The following is a 22,810-nucleotide window of genomic DNA, read 5'->3' as shown; positions in this document are numbered from 1 at the left end:
TTTTCCACTAGCTGCTGGACCCCGAGGCCGAGTAGAAGCAGTCAAAGAAAAGAGAGGGGGGAGTCTCAAAACCTGGAAAACCTCAGCCAGTAACAAGGTGAGGAGCAGGCCCCAAGGGAGCCTTACTCAGTCTCACGCCAGCCTGGACCTGCCTGTCTGTTGGTTGAGAGAATGTTGCACTGTCGGGTGCATGGTGCTGAAGAAACACTAATGTCAGTGGGCCAGGACTGAGACAGCAGTGCATTGTTCAAGAGCCATTAATAAAGGAGTGCTGCACTATTGTAGAAAGAGCACTGAAGGACTGCTGCACTGTCAGTGGGGCAGTATTGAGGGATCTCTCTTGTGTCAGAGGGTAAATATGGATCTAGTTCTACATGTTCAGAGGCGCAGTACTGCACTATCAGGGAGGCTGGTGTGAGGCAGTGCTGCACTGACATAGGGTCAGTACTAAGGGAGTGCTTCACTATCAGACAGGCAGTTCTGTGGCAGTATTGCAATGCCGGATTGATTTTGTGAGGGAGCGCTGCACTCACTGTCAGAATGGCTGTACCGAGGGAGCATGGCACTCCGTTCCCACTCCTCTCTCTCTCCTTCTCCCCCTTTCCTACTCTCCCCTCTCTCTCTCTCCCTCCTTCCCTCTTCTCCTTGCTCTCCCCCTTTCTCTCTCCCCCTTTCAGGTATCAATGATATTTTGGTCGGGTTCATATTCTGTTACTTGACAATGAGGCAACTGGAAAGTCAGCAGCCTGGCCAGGTCAAATTGCTGTTAGATTTAGAGTCCAAAAATAAGCCTAACTGCATTCATCTCGAAGTACTTTTACAATTTCATCCATTGGAAGTGAACTAGAAGCATTTGCATTTCATCACAGATCATAAAAAGGTATCATTTTCTGCCCCCTCAGGCAGCAGTGACTTTGCTGCTTTGAGTTATAATGTGTACATAATTCCCCGTCACAAAAAAAATTCAGACCTTTTTGTCTTCGGCCACACTCTTCCCCAGTTTAGAAGAATGAGAAGTTTTCTTATTAAAACACATATCATTCTGAGGGGTCTTGACAGTGTAGATGCTCAGATACTTCCTCTCCAGATCTAGAATTAGGGGGCACAGTTTAAAAATAAGGGTATCCCATTAAGATGGAGATGAGGAATTTCTTCTCTCAAAGGGTCATTAGTGTTTAGAATTCTCTTCCCCAGTGAACAGTGGAGGCTAGGTTATTGAATATATTCAAGGCTAATTTGGACAGATTTTTGATTGACAAGGGATTCAATGGTTATGGGGGGCAGGCAGAAAAGTGAAATTAATGTCACAATCAAATCAGCCATGATCTTATTGAATGGCAGACCAGGCTTGAGGGGGCGAATGGCCTACTCCTATTTTTTATGTTTTTATGTAACACCTCAATTTTAAAATTCTCGTCCTTGTTTCAAATCCTTCCATGGCTTCACCCTTCAATATCTCTGTAAGTTTCTCCAGCCCCACAACCCTCCAACATACTTGGATTTTGGTCTCTTGAGCATCCTCAACTTAACCATTCAACAATTGGTGGCCGTGTCTCCAGCTACCAAGACCCTAAGCTCTGAAATCCCCTGCCTCCACTTCTCTTCCTCACTCTCCCCCTTTAAGATGTTCTTTAAAATATACTTCATTTGCCCTAATATCTCTTTATGTGGCTCAATTTTGATTGACAGTGCTTCTGTTAAGTGCCTAGGGATATTTTACTTCATTAGAGGTACTAAATAAATGCTTGTTGTCATTGTTGTTGATGACAGTGGGTACAGATTAATCTAGTTTGCACATTAAATCAGGACTGTATTTGATGATGCTGCTACTGCAGAGGGTGCACATCCTTATGCAGGCTGGTAGGTGACCCATATCCTGCTGTTTAATGGAACATTCTGTACAGTTTGTGGTATTGTAATTGATTAATCCCAAAGAATTGATTAAATCTGGCATCTGAATTTGGATTTCATCTCAAGTAAGGCCACAACTTAATTTCGGTAATGCTCAGTGTCCAACATTTTAGCCTTGTTGATGGGGAATAATAACAGGCAAGAACATATGGGTTGAGGTCGAGTGTGTATTTAAAATCAGAGAAAATGAAGCATTACTGCAGCCCAGCTCCAAAGTGCTGCTTTACAGGTTCATTTGAAATGTGCTTGATTGCATGGGAATGACTTGCGCGGCACCATCATTAGCACATGTGGGTGGACAATTCAGACAACATTTAATCTCACAATTATAGCTAATGAGGGGCTTTTGAAATTAATTTAACTTTCCTTCTCTTGTTTACATGACTGGTTCCAGGTCTGAGGGACTTACAAGGACAGATTGGAATAGCTGGGGTTGTTCTCCTTAGAGAAGAGAAAGTTGAGAGAAAACTTGATGGGGGTGTTCAACATCATGAGGGGTCCAGAGAAACTGTCCCATTGACAGAAGGGTTGAGAATCAGAGGGTACTGATTTAAAGAGATTGGCAAAAGAACCAGAGGCAACATGAGGAAAAACATTTTTATGTAGCAAGTGGTTAGGATGCACTGCCTGAGAGTGTGGTGGGGGCAGATTCAATCACAGCTTTCAAAAGGGAATTGGATAATTATCTGAAGAGAAAAGATTTGCAGGACTACAGGGAAAAGACAGGGTAAGGCGACTAGCTGAGCTTCTCTCCCAGAGAGCCTGCACAGACATGATGGACCAAATGGCCTCCTTCCATGCTGAACCATTCTATGATTCTGCAGATTTAACTACTCCAGCACAGGGCTCGGGAAACTCACCAGTGATAAGCTGACAAGTTTCAGATGCAATTTACGGGGATCTTTAAACTTCAGATTGCCTGTCTTCTGTATGGCTTAGTGTATACAGCTGCTTGGTCAATTGCCTCTTGAAACAGAGTTCTTGTCAGCATAGAGCTTTTGGACAGTTTGGAAGCAGCAGGATGGGAGGCACCTTGGATGTCTTTAACACTACAGTAGAGGAAGGGATTCACATTCACGGCAGCTGTAGTGGGATCAGCAGGTGCACAGGAGAGAGGAGACCAGCAGAGGGTCAAAGTCGCAGAAGGTACTACAGGACATATAGACAGAGGGTCAGATTCCTTGACCTCTCAGAAGACCTGGTCTTCTGCAGGTTTAGATTGTCATTTTGGGTGGTGACAGACATCTGCAACCTCCGACAACAAAACCTGCTCCCTACTGGATTCGGTGGCCACACCTTACCAGTCACCACCATAAATGATTTTTTTTTGCCTTTGGTTCCTTTCAGGATGTTATCTGAGGCAAATTGAGAGTCCAGCAGTCTGCTGCACATAAATGCAAAAGGCAGATGACAGATAGCTTGTTTACCAGGGCTGAGTGTAATGTAAACTTCCCCTGTCATAATAATAGCTAGAATGATTGGGAATTCACATTTGCAACTCTGGCTGACTTCCCACAGGTCTTAGGTGCCATCAGTTGCAATGCAAACACCACACAGCAACCAGGAGTTTTTATCAACCATGAGATCTAGTAATCCATCAATGCATAGATAGTATGCAAACACAAGAAGATGTTCTTGCAGGTATGGACCAGATTCCCTAGGAGATGTCATGATGCTTTTATACCGCAGCAGTTCAACCTTCCAGACCTTTTTGTTCCAGAATGCAGACTTTAGGGTTGGTTGTTAGGAGACAAGGCGTCCTCTCTTCAAACTTGGCTGCTGACACCTTTGAGGACTCCACCAATGAGGTGCAGGAATGTTACAATGAGAGCCACATGATCATCAGGTGTGTCATAGATCAAACCATCAGAAAGTTGAGCGAGCATCGCAGGTGCCTGGATAGGTCTGGAGACGATCTTCAGTACTGACCAGTGAGGGTGTCCAAAATGATTGTGGTGTGGTGCATTCTGTACAATAGTGAGCAGAAGACAGAATTACAAGTGGGGGAACATGAAGGGGCTAATCAGGCTTCTTCTAATGAAAACATTGAAAAGGAGGAGGAGGAAAAAGAGAATATGAAGATAGAGCATCCATCACCAGACCAACCACATACTTTTACTTTGAGGGGAGCACACACACACAGCTCTGATGTCTTCAAGCTTTATACTTATATATAACTGTTCTCATTTGCTTTGTCTTAATAAATGAACCCATAATGTGTTTAGCCAATCCCTTATGAACAATTGGTGCCAAGGATGCTGGGGGATGCCTGCTAGCTTTTAGGTTCAGTTAATTATTGTGAGCAGAGCAAATACCAAATGAAAGCCACCACCAGCATGGACAACCCTGTTATTTCCCCCTTCTCCTGCAGCACTTTAACCATGCATATACCCATATCATATTTGTCCATTTGGTATTGTTATGTATTTACATTCGTCATGAAACAAGTGAAAGGGTTAATTGGATGCAATAATGGGCAAGACGGTCACTGGTGCTGATCCAGAAGTATTATGTGACATTCTAAATAAAGGAAAATTAACATAACATTTTGTCAAACACCAATGTGCATACTGTTGGTGAATTGCAATAATCTGCCTACTGTCTACCTGGTGCATTCTGTGTTGGTTCAGCAAGATAGCAGCAGGCTGCTCAAATCCCTGCCCTCACTGCTGACATGCTTTTAACCATGATCTCTGAATTTCGGAGTCCCCGCCAAACACTATACTACCCGCAGGGAGATACTCGGCTATTGGGAGACAAGGAAGCATTTCAGGAACTGGCTGAGGTGATTGATGAGGCTGTCGTGTTATTATAGCGATATAGTACCTTGGGCTTATTGACTGAACAAGACACAATGCACCAATCGCTCACAAGGGATTGAGTAAACATATTGTGGGTTCATTTATTAAGACAATACATGAGAACAGTTATACATAAATATAAAGCTTGAAGACATCAGAGCTGTGTCTGTGTGCTCTACTCAAAGCAAAAATGAAACTAAGAGTGGATCACCTGATACATTTCCCTTCTAACAATGTCATGCTGATATCCCTTAAAGGCATATTACAACATGCCCCTTTTTAGTATCTCCTTTACGGTACTTTTCCCCCCTTCCAAAGAAGTATAACTAGTTATAATACATGTTCATGTTTAGTCACCATTACATAAGTGAGTAGAATTGGTGTACCTGTGAGTCTCTAAAGTGTAACGGTAATCTGCTGGTATGCCTAGATCTTGTGATGGCAACCTTGTCTCGGGTTTTCTTTCATTGCTCACAGTGATCTGTAGGATTATCATTCTTGGATGTTGTTCCCGGTTGCATTTGGGATCATGTCCTACATGCAAAAGGACAGTCTCGTGGTTGAGAAGTTGGGATGGATCTGATTTATTGTTGTTTACACCTCACAGTTGCGCCTTTGTGTGTAATGACTTCATAGGACCTTGGTTCTGAAAAAACCCTTGACATCTTGGCTGGTTGCCATGTACCTTCTGTGAGATCCTGCATGTGAACTTCTTGTTCCAACTGCAAACTTGGCAATTCTATACCTGTATTTTTATTGTGCACGTTGGCCATCTTCCCTTGTGTTTTTTTAAAAGTTGCTCTGTAGTTTTGGAGAGAGTAGAATGGGTAAGAGTAGGTAAATTGGGATGCATTGATCTGCCAAACTGAGCTCTGCCGGTGATGAAATAGTTGCACTTGAAGATGTCGCTCTCAGATGTAACATTGCAATGTGTAGATCTTGCTTGGTCTGTTTACATTTGAGAATTAGGGATTTCACCATGCAAATGTGATTGACTCTTAAATGTCCTCTGAACAAGGGCAATGAGGGATCAGAGAGTCATAGAGGTCTACAGCACAGAAAAAAGCCCTTTGGCCCATTGAGTCTGAGCCGGTCAAACAAGTACCTAACTATTCTAATCCCATTTTCCAGGACTAGGCCCATAGCCTTGTATGCCATGGCATTGCAAGTGCATATCCAAATACTTCTTAAATGTTATGAGGGTTTCTGCCTCTACCACCCTTTCAGGCAGTGAGTTCCAGATTCCCACCACCCTCTGAGTGAAAAGATTCTTCCTCACATCCCCTCTAAACCTCCTGCCCCTTACATTAAATCTATGCCCGCTGGTTATTGATCCCTCCACCAAGGTGAAAAGTTCCTTCCTGTCTACCCTTATAATTTTATACACCTCAATCATGCACCCTCTCAATCTCCTCTGCTCCAGAGAAAATAACCCCAGTCTATCCAATCTCCCCTCATAACTAAAACTCACCGGCCCAGGCAACATCCTGGTAAATCTCCTCTGCACTCTCTCTAGTGCAATCACATCCTTCCTATAATGCAGATTCCAGAACTGCACGCAATACTCTAGCTGTGGCCTAACCAGCATTTTATACTGTTCCAGCATAACCTCCCTGCTCTAATATTCGGCTAAAAAAGGCAAGTATCCTATATGCCTTCTTAACCACCTTATCTACCTGTCCCGCTACCTTAAGGGACTGGTGGACATGCACATCAAGGTACCTTCTGATCCTCGGTACTTCCCAGGGTACTACCATTCATCGTGTATTCCTGTGCCTTGTTTGTCCTGCCCAAGTGCATCACCTCACACTTGTCCAGATTAAATTCCATTTGCCACTGATCAGCCCATCTGACCAACCCGTCTATATCCTCCTGTAATCTAAGGCTATCCTCCTCACTATTTACCACCCCACCAATTTTCGTGTCATCTGCGAACTTACTGATCAACCCTCCTACATTCAAGTCAAAATTGTTTATATATACCACAAACAGCAAGGGACCCAGCACCGATCCCTGTGGAACCCCACTGGACACAGGCATCCAGTCACAAAAACACCCCTTGACCATCACCCTCTGCTGCCTGCCACTCAGCCAATTCTGGATCCAATTTGCCAAATTGCCTTGGATCCCATGGGCTCTTACCTTCATTATCAGTCTCCCATGCGGGACCTTATCAAAAGTCTTGCTGCAGTCCAAGTAGACTACGACGAGATGGGTAATAAATGCTGGCCAGCGACGCCCATATACCATGAATGAATTTTTAAAAATAATTTGTTCAACTAGGCCGTTAGATCTAGGGTAATGAGGTGAAGAAGTAATGTGATCGATATTTTTACTTCTCACACATCCTGAAATGACTTTCCAATAATTTGCGAACCATTATCCGTAATGATTTCTCTAGGGTACACTAAGTAAACTGAAGTTGGCACTTAGAGTGTGCGCGACAGTTGTGGTTGATGTATTGTGCAATTGTTGAATAATGTGGTACTTGTTAAAGTAGTTGATGATGACGATGAAGTCAGTGCCATGAACATGAGAGAGGTCAGGTGCGATTTTGAAACAAAGATGGTTAGGAACTTCATGTGGAATCAATGGTACTTTGTGCTGATGATCTTGACATGCCTCACACTTCTTGACAATTAATTTAATGTCATTGTTCATACCTGGCCAATAGACTGTCTCTCTTGCGAGTCTTCTTGCCTGACCTATGCCCATGTGTGAGCAATTAAGTTGTTGAAGAATATCAGGTTACAAAGATTCTGGTATGATGACCTGCCTGCCTTCAAAAATGACTCCCCACAAGATGCCTAGCTCGTTTCAATAAGGTCAAAATGGTCTCACGTGTTCATAGACATGTTGAATGGAATCAGTCCATCCTTCAATGATAGTTTTGCATAGCTTCTGTAGTGTAGAGTCTTTCACCATTTCTTCCTGTAGCTGCTGGCATTTGCATTGCGCAAAATGTATCTGATCAATTTGGAGAACATCTTCAAGTTCAATGTCAATGAAGTCAACTTGTAGATCTAAGGATATGTCTTCTGTTTTCGCTGGGTTTGCCAATCTGCTAAGTGTATCCGATGTGACCACCAAGTAACCTGGTTTGTACCTAATCTCACAGTCATAACCTTGAATCTTTGTCAAGAGACGTTGCAATTTGATGGCGCACTGGTCAATGGTTTTTGCCAAATTATCTCCAGTGGCTTGTGGTCAGTCTATTCCACAAATATTTTGCCAAAGAGATGTGTGAAAATGCATGATTCCAAACACTAAAGCTAATATTTCCTGCTCGATGTTGGAATAGTTGGATTACATTACGGACAGAGATTTTGAAGCAACTGCAATCAGTTTGCCTTTTTGTAGTATGTACGCTCCCAGACCTTTCTGCGAGGCATCAATCTCCAGGGTCTGTCTAGGACCATAAAATTGCAATGTCAATGCTCTTGATAATGACTGTTTCAGTGCTTTGAAGAGGTGTTGCTGGTCTTCGTGCCACAAGAAGTGCACATGCTTTCTCAACAATTCCCTTAGCGATGAAGATTTTTGCACAAAATTGGAAATGTATTAAAGAGACCTAGACATCTTCAAAGTTCGTCCTTATTTTGAGCAGCTGGCATGGCCTAAATATCCTCTATTTTACTTGGATTGGGACATATGCCAGCATTGGAATAAATAGAACTGAAGAAATTGATCTGCTGCACATTGATATCACATTTTAGGCTGTTGAATACCAATCCCTCATTACATGCCGCTTGCATCAATAAGTGAAAATTGTGGTCAAGTTCTTGTTTTGTTCTTCCCACAACAGCTATATCATCAGTGATATAGATGCATCCTGGCACAGTGCATGTAATGTGGTCTATGTGAGCTTGAAAAAGATCCTGGCTAACAGCCCAAAAGGAAGTTGTTGAAAACAGTAACATCTGAATGGGGTACAACATGTTGTGAGCTCTTGGGACTTCTTCGCGAGATGTACTGACCAGTAACCATGCTTGGCATTAAGCTTCAAGAAGAATTTTGCAACTGCAGATCTCGGATTTAATTCTTCTAATGTGGCCATTTTGTAAGGACCACATTTCAAAACTGCATTTAAATGTCGAGGCATACTCTCAATGATCCATCCTTCTTTATGACAGAAATGATTGAGCTGCACAAATCTGTGTGCTCTTGTACTCTTTTAATGATCCCTTCTTTTTCCATTTTGTCTAGTTTTAGTGGATCAGTTGACAGATTGCATTCTCCTGCAAGTGTAATTTTGCTGCTTTGCTTCCTTAAAACTGCCAAATTTGTCAAAACATCCTGGATATTTCGATGTCAAGTCGTGAACTGAGTTGATAGAAGTACTTTCTGAGGTTGATTTGCCTTGTGATTTCTGACTGATTCCATGGTCAGCTGCATCCCAATTCAAACTGGGGCATTGTGTGGGCATTCTGACAATCCCCCTTTGACATTCCCTCTTCTGTAGTACCTGGGATGAGTGTCACTGTTGCCACTTTTGCATGCTTTTCCAAAGATCCTATCACAAACATGAGTGGCTTGGAGGGAACTTCCAGGTGGTGGTGTTCCCATGTATCCGCTGCCCTTGTCCTTCTAGATGGTTTTGGTTGTGCATCTTGTAGATGGTACACACTGCTGCCAATGTTCGTTGATGGTGGAGGGAGTGAATGTTTGTGGAAGGGGTGCTAATCAAATGAGCTGCTTTATCCTGGATGGTGTCAAGCTTCTTGAGTGTTGTTGGAGCTGCGCTCATCCAGGCAAGTGGAGAGTATTCCATCACACTCCTGATTTGTGCCTTGTAGATGGTGGATAGGCTTTGGGGAGTCAGAAGTTGAGTTACTTGTCACAGAGTTCCTAGCCTCTGACCTGCTCTTGTAGCCACAGTATTTATATGGCTAGACCTGTTCAGTTTCTGGTCAATGGTAACCCCCCAGGATTTTAAAAGTGGATGATTCAGCGATGGTAATGCCATTGAATGTCAAGTTGGTTAGTTTCGCTCTTGTTGGAGATGGTCATTGCCTGGCACTTGTGTGGCGCATATGTTACTTGCCACTTGTCAGCCCAAGCCGGGATATACTATACACACCATAAAAGCAGTTTGTATAAATTTTGTTCCACAAGAACCTCTTTTTTTGTACTTTGAATAAAAGCCAATTTAATACTGTACTATAAAATCTTTCTGCTAATGGTGATACCTGGGGCTGAATTTTTCGATAGTCCTGACACGCTGTAAGTTAAAGCTTGATGATGTCAGGAGGGGGCCCCGACATCATCATGTCACATGCGATATTTGGAAGGCAGGTGGGCCCGAAAGTCAGCAGCCTGCCTGACATCAATTAAATGGACCAATTGAACTAATTGAAGAGGCAATGGACTGCAATTTTAAGCAGCTTGTGTGGTTTTACGGTTGGCCCCCCAGCTGGAAGATTGGGTGAACCTCACAACGAGCACATTCTTGATCTAGGGTAGGATGTAAGACTGCAGAAGGAACAAAGAGTGTGGAGGTAGGAGTTTATATTTATTGCATAAGTTTTGACTCTCTGGAGTTTTGTCTCATTGTTTTCAGGCCCATTTCTTTTAGATAAGGAGATTTCTGACTTTAAAGAGCCACTAACAGATTGGCCATAATATCAGTTGGTCTGCACGTCAGCAATTCAATTGCTTAAATATGGGGATTGTTCTGTCAGGTGGATGCTCTTCTTCAGATGAAGAGGAGAGGAAGAGAAGGGAGAGGAGGCCAGCTGGCCGGGTATAGCATCAACGCATCTGCTCACAAGAGCAAGCAACACACGTTGAAGGTGTTGAAGGCCAGCTATGTTTGTGAAGGAGAAGGGCCAGTGGAGGCACCACTACCCTGCTGGCAAAATCTATTGAGTAAGACCCAACTACCTGGGCGTGACAGAGGTGCAGTGCAGAATGATCCACCTTTTAAGGGAGACAGTAACTTCTATCTGTGAAATGAAATGCCCTGAGATAGCATCAAACTGTTTTGGGGTTCACCTTATGCCTATTGCATTGAAAGTGACTGTGTTTTTAGTTTTTATGCATCAGGGTCATTTCATGATCCTGTAGGGTATCTTTGCAGTGTGTTGGAGTTCGCTGCACACCACTGCATAAAGCTCATCATGGACACACTCTTCAGAAGTGTGAACACCTTTATGAAGTTCAAAATAGATGGGGAGAGTCAGGTGGAGCATACAAAAGGATTTGGGGCAATTGCTGGCTTCTGAAAGATGCAGGGCACCATTGATTGCACTCTTGTGGCGATCAAAGCACCTGCAGGAGATCCAGGGGTTTTCATGAATCATAAAGGGTACCACTCACTCAACATCCAGCTGGTGTACAATCATCATCAGCTGATCCTCCAGTTTATGCAAGGTACCTTGGGAGATGCCATGACTCATATTTTCTGGCACTCCAAGATTCTAAGGCCTTTCAGATCCCCTGTACAATTGGATGGCTGGCTAGCGGGGGCTAAAGGGTAGCCTTTGAAAAGAAGGCTAATGACACTTAACAGACATCCTCAAAGCTGCACCAAAGAGAGGTACAACACAAGCCATACCTCCACATGGGCCATAATTGAGAGAATGATCAAGCTGCTCAAGCTGAGGTTTTCTTGCCTACACTAGATTGGGGGCTCACTTCAATATACACTGGATTCCATGTCCCTCACTGATGTCATGTGCTGTGCCTTGCACAATTTGGCTCTTTCTCGGGGAGATCAGGTAGAGGACTGGGACAGATATGAAGATGATTGAGACACAGACTCCAAGGATGAACCAGAACTGCCACAGGACCATGTTGAAGAGCCAGCAGGGCAACAACTTTTGGGAGCGAGGGAGATCAGTGCAGCTCTCATTCGGAGGTGATTCCAATAGGCTGGTAAAAGTTACAGTTACATCATTGCTAAGACCACAGGAACTCCTCCTGACACCCTCTGCGGCCTGCATCTCCTTCAAAAAATGACAATGTTAATGTTCAATTACATTGTGAGATTGAGTTGCTGGCCTACAATCTTCGTACCACTCATAGCACAAGAAGAACATCTAATGTGAAGGATTAATTTAATAAGTGAAGTAGAACAACAAAACTCAAGTTCTGTGTTTAGTGTAATTTCTTAAACCATTTACGAGTGCTTTGTCTTAGTGCTTCCCTGTCGCTGGCTGCTGACTCAGATGCCCCATTGGCTTGAATGACCTTGGCGGTCGTCTTCTGGTTACCGGGTGCTGTGAAGACCCTGACTGTGCAAGAGAGTCCTGCACAGTGGCAGGACACTCCTCAGTTGTCATGGAATCCTGAGACAATACTGGCAGAGGGATGGAAGAGCTGCTGTCACCTTAAGGAGTGCCTTGAGTAGCCTTCAGATGCAGAGAGCTTCTTCACCAACGTGAGGTTTACTTGGACCTCCCTGCTCACCATTGATTGATGAAAACCGAAGAGAGACACCAGGTGCCTCATCCATCTCTCACACTGTCAATGCCCTGCTGAAGCCACCACCAGTGTGTGGGCTTGCAGGTCTGTACGCAACCTTGATTGAGCTACTGGAGCTGGCTCTTTCTGAGATCCGCCAATCTCTCGTTGGAGGATGCCACGCGTTCAGAGCAGAGGGTGACTGCAGCACTCATCCCCTGCATGGACTCCTCCATGTATGGACCAGGGCACCTATGCCCTCTGGAAGCTCCGCCAGACCTCCATGTATCTCCCACTGGACATCCAGCATTTGCCACTTGATGGACGACTCCAGAGGCTCATCATCTCCCTGCGGCTCAGAACCTTCCTGGTCTCCAACACTCCTCCACTGTCAGAGTCCTGTGAAATCACAGTTTCTGAGAGCTGCTCAGGCGAATGTAATGTGCTGCACCCAGCCTGTGCTACCTGTCTGGATGGATGCAGTCAACCCCACTGAGGTACTAGTATCTGAGGCGAGGTGAGATGTGGGGCAACGATGTGACGGTGCAACATCTGAAGGTCCCTCCTCCTCCGAGGTCAATGGTGGACCATCTGGATCTTCGTTTGGTCTGGGCAATGAGTTGCCTGATGGATAGAAAACAATGGTGAGTATACAAGAGCATTAAAGAGGCAGACTAAGTAGCTGTTGCAGGATCCTACACATGGGCATGGTGCATTTCACAAATATAATGATACAGGATATCAAAAGACACCACCAAAAGCCATTCATATCTCATGGCAACCCCCTCCTCCCCATGATCCTGTTGAAAGTGCATCCTCACCTTCTTCACCCTCCTCAGAAATCCCCTACTCTCCTTGACCAGCAGATCTTGCTCCCTACTCCCATGCCAGCTGTAGAATGTCCTCCTCCATTGATGTTAGTGCTGCCAGATCTGGGACTCCACCACCTGTATGGTTGCGCATTGTGCTTCTTTTTCTCCTGTGAAGACAAGAGCACATCAATGAGTCCCTATTCCAAATTGCTGAGGTATACATGCTCCTCCCCAACATCGCTGGCCCATGTGGCCAATAATTGCAGACTTTTCCCTTCTAGGTGTGCCTGCCATCCTATCTAGTCCTAAACAGCCTTGTTGGGTACAGATTTCCTTTGTTGCAAAGGCCATTTGTGTACTACCTTCCAGCCCCACCAAATGCATTCCACCCCCCACCCCATATACATCCATTCCGAATGCCAAGTGTCCTCCTTACTTACCTTGATCATTGATGCTCTGGCAACACTGCAACCGGGTGCTGCGCATGATCCTGCAGATGCTATCCACCTCAGCCCAGGCTTCCTTGGTTAGATGCAGTGGCTTCCTCTTACCATCACCTGGCCGCAGTATGTCCTGTCATTCACTCACTGCCTGCAGAAGGGTACGCAAGCAGCCACCAAAGAACCGAGGGTCTATGACCATTCATTCATTTGCATTCCCACTAGCTTGGCTTTGTTCTCTGGCTGTCATGCCTCAGCTCCATCAATGATTGGTCCTGCTTAAGGTACTAGATAGCAGTAAATGGCTGCCACTGAAGGGGATCCTGCAATTACACTCAAATACAGAATTGTTGCTTTCCCCTCCTCAGCATCAACTTACACTACCCGCAGCCCTTATAAATCTCCCTGCCAGCAGCAGCCTCAAAGAACCTGCCCTGCTATCGCTCCCCTGACAGCTCTGGGCCTCTCAGCAAATGCCTTTCCAGCTGGCCAGCCATTATTGGCCAGCTAGCGTGTAATCACTGTTGACAGCTGGTGTTGGGTGGGAATGGACAATACAGCAGTTTCCTGTCCTGCCAATCCCTAAACCAAATGTAAAATTCAGACCCTAGTGTTTAGTAAGGGATTAAGATTTTTAAGATCAGTTATCAAATTTAAATCGAAAGGTTTAGAATTTTTTTTCTGGCATGATATTACAGCACTCCAGTTATTTTAATTTAAATGAACCCTTGTGCGTGCAATGTGTTTCCTTATCAAACACTAACCTGTTCTTTTTCATCTCATCATTAGGCATCCTGAACCCATTTACAGCATTGTCAACAAAATCTGTGACATCCTTCACAAAACACTATTTCCCTCTTGAGTGTGATAAAAGCCAGCACCATTCAAATAATTATCCCCACTACCATGTATGCTTGTTTTCTGACAATGAGCTCACCAGGTACTTGATCTGTTTTCCTCCGCTTACTGTTATTTATATGGGCATCACTAGGCCCATGAAATATGAGTGATAAACCATGATATGGTGAGGATTGGCTTTGTTTATCAAATTTACCTTAGTTGTTCTATGCTATCAAATTCAGGACTGCAGTTACTGAACCTGGGCTAAATTCTGTATGTCATACCTTGAGTACCTGTTCTTATAATGATATGTTAAATTGAAATGATCCTAGATCTGTAAACAGAGATAGCACAACAGCATTTGGGGAAAGCTGACTTAATCTACCAGTAGATTAAGACTTATTGACACGAGCAACTAATTGGAGAGTAAATAAGCTCCCAATAATAGTAAATTTAGTGCATGAATACATTTTATTCAAAAAAACTTATAAAGCTCTGTACTAAGAATTATTGTTAGATGAAAACTGTAAGACAGAACATAAAGATCCCATGAAGACTCTAGTCCTACTTATTTGAGATCTCGTGGGCTAAAAATTGGTCCACCCCATTTTTTGGGCATGTGGGTCACCATTCACAAGCAACCCTGCCTGTGGTGAGGAGGTAGGAAGCATAAAAACTGAGTGCTGCCTCCTCTTTTACCTAAGTTTAGTGTTGAACCGGGCAGGACCCACATTTCTAGCTGCTTGAGAGCTCAGCAAGGGATCAAACAGCAGTTGCAGAAAGCACATGATGCAGAAAGACTACCCCTCCTAAAGGCGGTCTGCACCTCTTAATAGGGAAGCTATACTCTGTGGAAAGGAACAGTCTCAGGCTGTCTGTGGAAGACTTAGAGAGAACTGAAACACAGAAAATGAAATATCAGGGTCATGAACGCACCATTGGAGAATGAGGTAAAAACAGAAAATGCTGAAAATACTCAGCAGGTCTGGCAGCATCTGCGGAGAGAAAAACAGAGTTAATGTTTCAAGTTCAATATGATTCTTCTTCAGAACAGGAGGACAGAGGTGATTCTTCTGTGAAGGATCAGGAGGCCCTCAAGGAAACCCTCAGAAGGGAATGGAAGTAGGTGGTCAGAGCGATCAATTCCCAGAATCTGGATCCAAGGACCTGGCAGTGGTGCTTCAAGAAGTCTAATGACTTCATGCAGTGGTCAAGGTCAATAAATAAATGTTTACATCGCATCTCCAAACCATCATACCACCAGCCTTTCATGCTGCTCAATGCACCACACCCCTATCGCTCACCAAGCAGAAGTCTCTGATGCTCAAGACTCACACTCAACATCCAGATGCTCCATCACATCCTTACAAACATTTCAATGATGCCAGATTCACAACCAGGTCCAGATGCTTCCACATACCTCTAACTATTCATCTGTAGCAGGTATATCACCCAAATATGGTGCACCATATTCACTGACATTCTGCCTCTCTTGCAGGACAAAGTCACCATTGGCCATTGGCTGTGGACTAGAACCAATAGTTGGAGAAGCATGCCTATATCTCCTAAGCACAATGAAGAAGATGATTCTCTGCATCATGGGGCCAGCTTTGTTAGAGCCTATGGCATTTGGGGTCAATGAGAACATTAGGAGTGACATTAACTTTCTGCCTTGTGCCGCTTCTCAATTCCCAGCACAATCTGATCCTGCTACCTGGCAGGACGAATAAGCAGCAGATGGTCTGACTACAGACCTCTTGCTTTCTAACCAGCCCCTTCCCTCACCCCAATCTTCCCCTTTCTTTTTTCCTGTATTCAGACACCCAAGAACTGCCTCCTGCCCAGCCTACAGCAACTAGCAGGCACTTACCTTGGAGGCTAGTACTGAGTTGGAATCTGCACATGATGAGTCACAGGGCACAAATAAACTGCAGCCAGGGCAGGAGAAAAGAATAGTTTTTGTCCTAGGGATTGATGTTATGTAGGCAAGCACACAGCCATCCTGCATCTTAAATATTCCTTAAAATGCCATGAGAAATTACAATCAGTTAATTTGGTGATATTTATTAAGGGAGGAAATTTTGAACAAAACTCTTTTAAATAGTTTCATGGGAAACTAGTGTCGATCTGAACTGTTGCAGAACAAACAGATGGAACTTAATTAATGTTTAATTTGAAGGGTAGCACCTCCAACAATGCAGCGCTACTTCAGTACTGCACTGGAGTACCAATTTTGATTGTGGCTAAACCTTTGATGCGGGCTTTGAAAGACATCCTTCTCATTGAGCAACAAAATTTTTGCCAGCTTAGTAAAGCCTGTTATAACATAGAGAAAATTGGGGAAGATATTTCCACTGTTCTCTAATTGTAGCAAAAATGATAATGTATTCTTTATACACACATTTACAAACAGCAGAAACCATCTTTCCTATATCCATGCTCTTTACTTTCATAGAATGAAGTGGTAATTAATTAACAATCCCATTTATAAAATATTAACTGCACTTTACAAATATACTTGTTTTAGTTAACATGGACTTTTATCAACTATTTATTTTGCTTTCAAGAGAGTACATTCACATACATAGTTTACGAAGCCACTGTATGTTTTTATTGCTTGATGCTAGAGGGAGGTTTACATTAATGCATCAGGGTTCAAATGCTTTTGCTAGGAGCAATGCATGTCTAGATATTGAAGTTATTAATTTGTTCTTAGTTCTGAAAATCCGTTTAGTTTGGAAATATTCCATAAAAAGCCATGAGAAATTACAATCGGTTTTAGAACCATACTGGGATGTGGGGAATGTTTGCTGAGTTAGCCTCCAGAAAGGCATCACAGATTATCTGTTTTTTCTTCTTTTCTGGACAGACAATGAACATCATTCTCTCTTCCACTTTTTGTGGTGAGGACTTCAATCAGCCATAAAGGAGGGTGGGGAGGGGACTGGGGCAGCTGATGGTGATGTTAGTACATCTTATTACAGTTAATAATAAGGTTTTATTCTGCAGATTTAAAAATGCATTTCTGAATTTAGGAGATAACTTGTTTTTTCAAGAGAATTGCTTCACTTGTTCTTTATTTATACATTATTCTTTCTTGGGAAGTGAACATCGCTGGCTAGGCCAGGATTTGTTGTCTTTGGATCCTAGTCACCAGTTTGTTGGATCCTGTTCTCATGCTTGTTGTAAGGGATGGCCGATTTGGTACTAATGATAGAATTGAGCAGATACTTCATAGGTAGAAGCTCTGTGTTTATTTACAAAGGTAATCAGCAGCAACTAAACATGTGCTAACACTTCGAATTCTATCTCTACACTACTCCAACTACTAACTACTGCCCACAGACTACTAATTACAGAGGTAGCCCACGCTACTCTGCTATTGGATACTAAGATCATGAGATCTTCCATTATATCATTCTTCTTAAAGGTATATCACACATCAGATTACCATAGTTGCCCATCCCTAATTGTCCTTGAGAAGATGATGGTGAACCACCTCCTTGAACTGCTGCAGTCCATCTGATGTAGGTACACCTACAGTGATGTAAAAGGGAATTCCAGGATTATGACCTAACGCTATTGAAGGAACAGCAATATAGTTCCAAGCCAGGATGGTATGTGGCTTGGTTCTACCTTATGCAGTACAAATGGGAACAAATAGTTTGTACACCATTTGTTGCAATCTATTAAGTTTCAGTTCATTTGAAATTTATGAACAGTTCATTTGACATTGATGATCAAGAATGTTTTAATTGGCAAATAGTTATTTGCTGCCTGTCTCATCATGCATTGTTCCCCAGCTTAAGAGGCAGATAAACATGTACTGTGGTACCATACTAAAAATAAATTTGCTATTAGGGAATGGTACAGGAGGATGGTGTGGATTGAGAACCTTGTTGCAGTAGTCTTTGCTCTGCATTATGCATTCTGCCTGTGATCAGATTAAGATTAAGCATTTGCATTGTGATGAATGTTGGTCCTGTTCCAATATGCTATTACTTTATATGAAATGCATTGGAGAACAGGGCACAAAGTTCAATTGTGTGGTGCTGCTTCTACATGATTTCCCCAGGGGCAGGCTGTGCCACGGGCCATGCAGCGTCCTGCAGTGACGTGGATGCATGCAGTTCCATCCCCTGCCTGCGCCCAATCGCATTGAATTGACACTATCCTGCATCACAGCCCAACTGCCTGATGTGATGCCTGGATTCCAATTTTGGACATGTAGGTCCTGATAACGCTTGCATTTGTCCACTCTTGAAAAAATAAATGTGGAACAGCAAGATGAGCCCATCAATCAGGCCAGGCACCCTGATTGTAGGTAGGTAGATTTTTGAAACTTCTTCGATTGAAAATTACCTGAAAGTGCTCTTGAATGTTTTTGCAGGTGTTTTGGTGAGTTCCTGAATTTGTCAAAGAGTATTGCATACTGGATGGCAGAGGATTAGGTGATCTATCCACACAAAAGGCTGAAACAGGAATGGAGACAACAGCACCAGTTCTTCTGGGTCTGCAGCACAACAGGCTGTTAGCTGCTAATCATTGTGCAGCCTGTGGAGTTCTGACAGGGCATAGGTGTGAAGGAATGAGTGTACCTGAGAATCTAATTCTTCACACTGTTACACTTTATTGCAGAAGAAGGGGCTGTCTCCTGCACTCGCGAACCATTGTCTGCTGCGACTGCAAGCCCCAAGGGTCCCACACTAGCCTCAGGGGAGGAAGATAAAGCTTCAGAAGGTGTAGCGGCACATCCTCTCCCCACAATAAGCACCAACACCGATACTGGCATCTCGACAGGGTTTCTTGCCTCAGCGCAAGGAGAAGTACAATGTGGTGGGAGCACTTCACAATCGTACATGCTGCTGATGAAGACTGTGATAGAACAGGCCTCTGGCAGTCGGAGGAGTGTTCGAGGTAATCTAGATACTGAGTCCCAGTCGGATGATGAGCCTCTGGAGTCGTCCGTGAAGTGGCAGATGCTGGACATCCAGCAACAAGTATGTGGAGGTTTGGCAGAGATACCAGAGTGTGTTCTGGCAAAAACTTTAGTGGTGTCCAGCTAGGCCCTGTGCACTGCGATAACCCACTCTTCAGAGCACTTTGCTTCCTCCATGGACAGATTGGCGACTGCCTTGGAGGGGCAGACACAACAGATTGCAGTAGCAATTGTGGGGATGCACATTGACCTACACTCCATCGTCCTGGTTCTGTGCTCAGGGGCCCAGAGCCAGGATGATAGAGGAACTTGGAGCATGGACACTCAGCTACTTCCTGGTCCATCTCAGGAGGGCAGAGCAGCCTAATTGGTCCTCATGGCGGAGGTTAAGCAGCAGCTGCCACCATCTGGAAGCACCTCTCAGGGCACTTCTGATGGTGGCAGCCTCTCTTCTGCCCCTCTGCCACTGGCAGAGTTACCCTTGAGTGCTGCAGCAACAGAAGGTCCTTCTGCCACTCTGCCAGAAACATCTAATGCAGCAGGGCCCACAAGGCCTCACCCACACAGAGGAAGTCTGCTAAAGTCATCTAAATCAAGGGGGTAAACAGATCAGCAGCTTTTCTCCACTGCAGCTGAATGTGAGGGGGGAGCACCATGATGCAGTATACAGAAGAATTTGAGAAAGAGTCTACAGTTGGTACATATTGGTTCACATGGGTGCGTTTAGATTTTGTTTCCTTGACAAGGGTCCAATTGCCATATATACATAAATGATGATTTCATTGCCATTATGCAGAGGTACAGTGGATTATTTTTGGTTTGAGAAAATGATGGGAGATGTGGTCCATGCACAATATTATGTGAAGATGTGTCAATTTGCAACAAGGAATAATGGATGGCTCCAGTGATTGTGCTGAAATGACTTTTGGAATGAGTTTTCTGTGGAGGTGAGATGAAAGAAATGTGAACAGAGTATAGGCATTCCAGAGGCCTTGACTACATGACCTTCTGGATCCTCTGCATTATTAAGGCCTCATTTGTGTCACGGGCATCCATACACCCCCATGCAGACCCTTGCACTTCTCCATCTGGTGGTTCCCCCACATCCTCATCGATCTCATCACCAGAGGATTAACTTGTTTCTTGTGTCTCCTCTTTGTCCAGGGCACTGTCTGCAGCTCACGGTTGTGCAGAGCGCAGCACACAACGACTATCACCATCACTGGATGGAGCATACTGCAATGCTCCTCCTGATCTATCCAGCCATCAGAAAATTGTCTTCAGCAGACCAGGAGACCATAAGACCATAAGAGGTGGGAGCAGAAGGAGGCCATTCAGCCTATCGAGCCTGCTCCCCTATTCAGTGAGATCATGGCTGATCTGATAATCCTCAACTGCACTTTAATTGTCTTCTTGATAATGGCCCTGGTTGTGTTGTAGTTGTCATTGTACCTCCTCTTTGCATCTCTTCTAGGAACCCTCACTGGTGTCAAGAGCCATTTCTTCAAAGGGTAGCCCTTGACACCCAGCAACCATCCATCCAAGGCATCAGGTCCACTAAACAAATCTGGCACCCTGAGCATTCCTGAGAATCTAGGAGTCCTATGTGCTGTCCAGGAACCTACCGTTGACCTGCATAATTCTACGATGGTGGTCACATACTAATTGCACATTCAGACAGTGATAGCCCTTTCTGTTTATAAATGTGCAGGGCTGGCCTGCTGGAGCATTTATGGTGACATGTGCAGTCTATCATTCCCTGAACCCTGGGGAAACCTGTCAGTGCTGCAGACCCTTTGGCTCATTCAAATTGACTGCAGGGTCCATGGTGAATGCTATACATTGACCTGCCCTTCGGAACATTGTATCAGTGAAGACTTTAATGCAGTGGTAGGCAGCAAGCCACGTTATTCGGCTGAAAGGATCCAGTTGTAAAAAAAGTCAGCTCCACAGTGACCTTCCTGGCAACTGGCATTGGATGACCCCCACGCAGATGGAAGCAATCTCCCTGGACAGTATCTTAGATAGAGAGGTATTGTAGCTCTTGACAGCCTCAGTGTCCTCCAGCACTATGTCAGACATTTGAAGATAACTCATTCTCACCCTGTATACATGACTGGGAGGATAGTCCCTTGCTCCTGTGCAGGTCATGCACCCTTATGCACCGCCTAACCTCCTGCCCCCAACCATTTGGCCTTCTACCTCTCCTTCTCAATCTTCTCCTCCTCCTGCTCTCCCCCTCAATGAAGGATGTGTCTCCCATAGAGACTACAATCCCCATGTTGATCACAGTAGAAAGGCTGCAGTGCAGATGAGGCACAAAGAAGATAAGTCTGAACTCAATTTTCAGGATTGAAACACCTACAGATGACACTAGTACACACCTTCCAAGAATCACTTCACACACATACACAACTCATAGCAGGTTGAACTGCTGAAGTCAAACACTGAACCCAACTGCTGCCTATAAATCCGCCTTGACATCCAACCGTGGAAAAAAAATGAGTTACATACCTGGCATTTCTCCCATACCGACATCGTATTATTGCATTCCACACATATTGTTGCAGTCGATTGGACTGCTAATGAGATGAAGTACCTATCAATTGAAAACTTGAATATGGTGGGTGGGCTCCTGATTCCTAGGGCCACCTACCCACAGTATAATTGCTTTCTGGTGTGATGATGTCGGGAACGCAGCCCGACATCATCACACCAAATATTACATTTCTTCGGGTGCAGAGCAGTCCTCTTTTCGGAGCATATTATTCAACCCCTGCTTTGACAGTTGTAAGTAAACAGATGTTACACAGTAGTTATACATTCATGTTATAGGCAACTCGTTAGCATGGATGATTTTAATTTCAGGCCACTGCTTTGCCGGCAATGGCCCTTAGATATGTCTCAGAATAGCGAGGTAGCTATCACAAGTGGGGGGATGGCGGTGGCAACCGGGGAGGATGGGGTGAGCAAGAGAGGTTAAGAAACAGCAATCAGGAGGGAGGGTATGGCTGGGTGGGTGATTGGTAGATGTGGGGGTTGTGGATGATGAAAAGAGGGATAAGTGAGTAGGAGAGGGTGAGAAACAGTGATCATGAGGGAGGTGGGTAACCAGGAGAGGGGATCAAAGTGACAATAGGTGGATCTTGCAAAGCCAGAGGCAGCTTCAATGCAAACTTGCCAGAGTCGTTAAATCAGGCCTTGAGGAAGACACATTTCTTATCATGCATTCCCAGCAGCCAAATTTAGCAAAATTGTGCTTGTTGCCAGCTGAGAAGGAAATTGAAATCAGATTAGGACTTAATTTTAGATTTTTGCTATACAATTTTAATATTGAGGCAAAACGTTCACTTCAAGACTAAATGTTCAGGTAAGTGCATCCTGAAACTCATAAATAGGTCCAATACCTTCACCAAAGGAATTAATTTGTTTTTATTGTACAAATATTTATTAATCAACAATAAAGTACTTAACATGTGCATTTTAGTAAGCAATCAAAAATGATCTAGTCTGTCCTCATTTCCGTTTTGTAATACACATTGCAATACTGTTGCTTGATTTTACAATTATTACAAAAATCCTTTTCCTTTCAAGAATAAATATGTTTCAAAATGTTAGCGAGCAGGGAAGAACCTAATTAGGTGGGTTAGGTCTCAACAGACT

The 22,810-nt window shown here is 44.0% G+C and overlaps 1 protein-coding gene across 1 annotated transcript in view; it reads left to right on the top strand.

Moving 5' to 3' along the window:
* Positions 1 to 22,810, top strand: part of LOC144682415 (disks large homolog 2-like) — a 1,267,833-nt gene that overhangs the window by 922,315 nt on the left and 322,708 nt on the right. Inside the window, exon 15 of the mRNA XM_078544824.1 lies at positions 20,312 to 20,460. Coding sequence (XP_078400950.1) covers positions 20,312 to 20,460 — 149 coding nt within the window. The remainder of the gene's footprint in view (positions 1 to 20,311; positions 20,461 to 22,810) is intronic.

Source organism: Cetorhinus maximus, chromosome 7 (genome assembly GCF_964194155.1).
Source record: "Cetorhinus maximus chromosome 7, sCetMax3.hap1.1, whole genome shotgun sequence".
In the NCBI taxonomy this organism is placed as follows: domain Eukaryota; kingdom Metazoa; phylum Chordata; class Chondrichthyes; order Lamniformes; family Cetorhinidae; genus Cetorhinus; species Cetorhinus maximus.
This window is presented reverse-complemented; position numbering and strand designations above follow the sequence as displayed.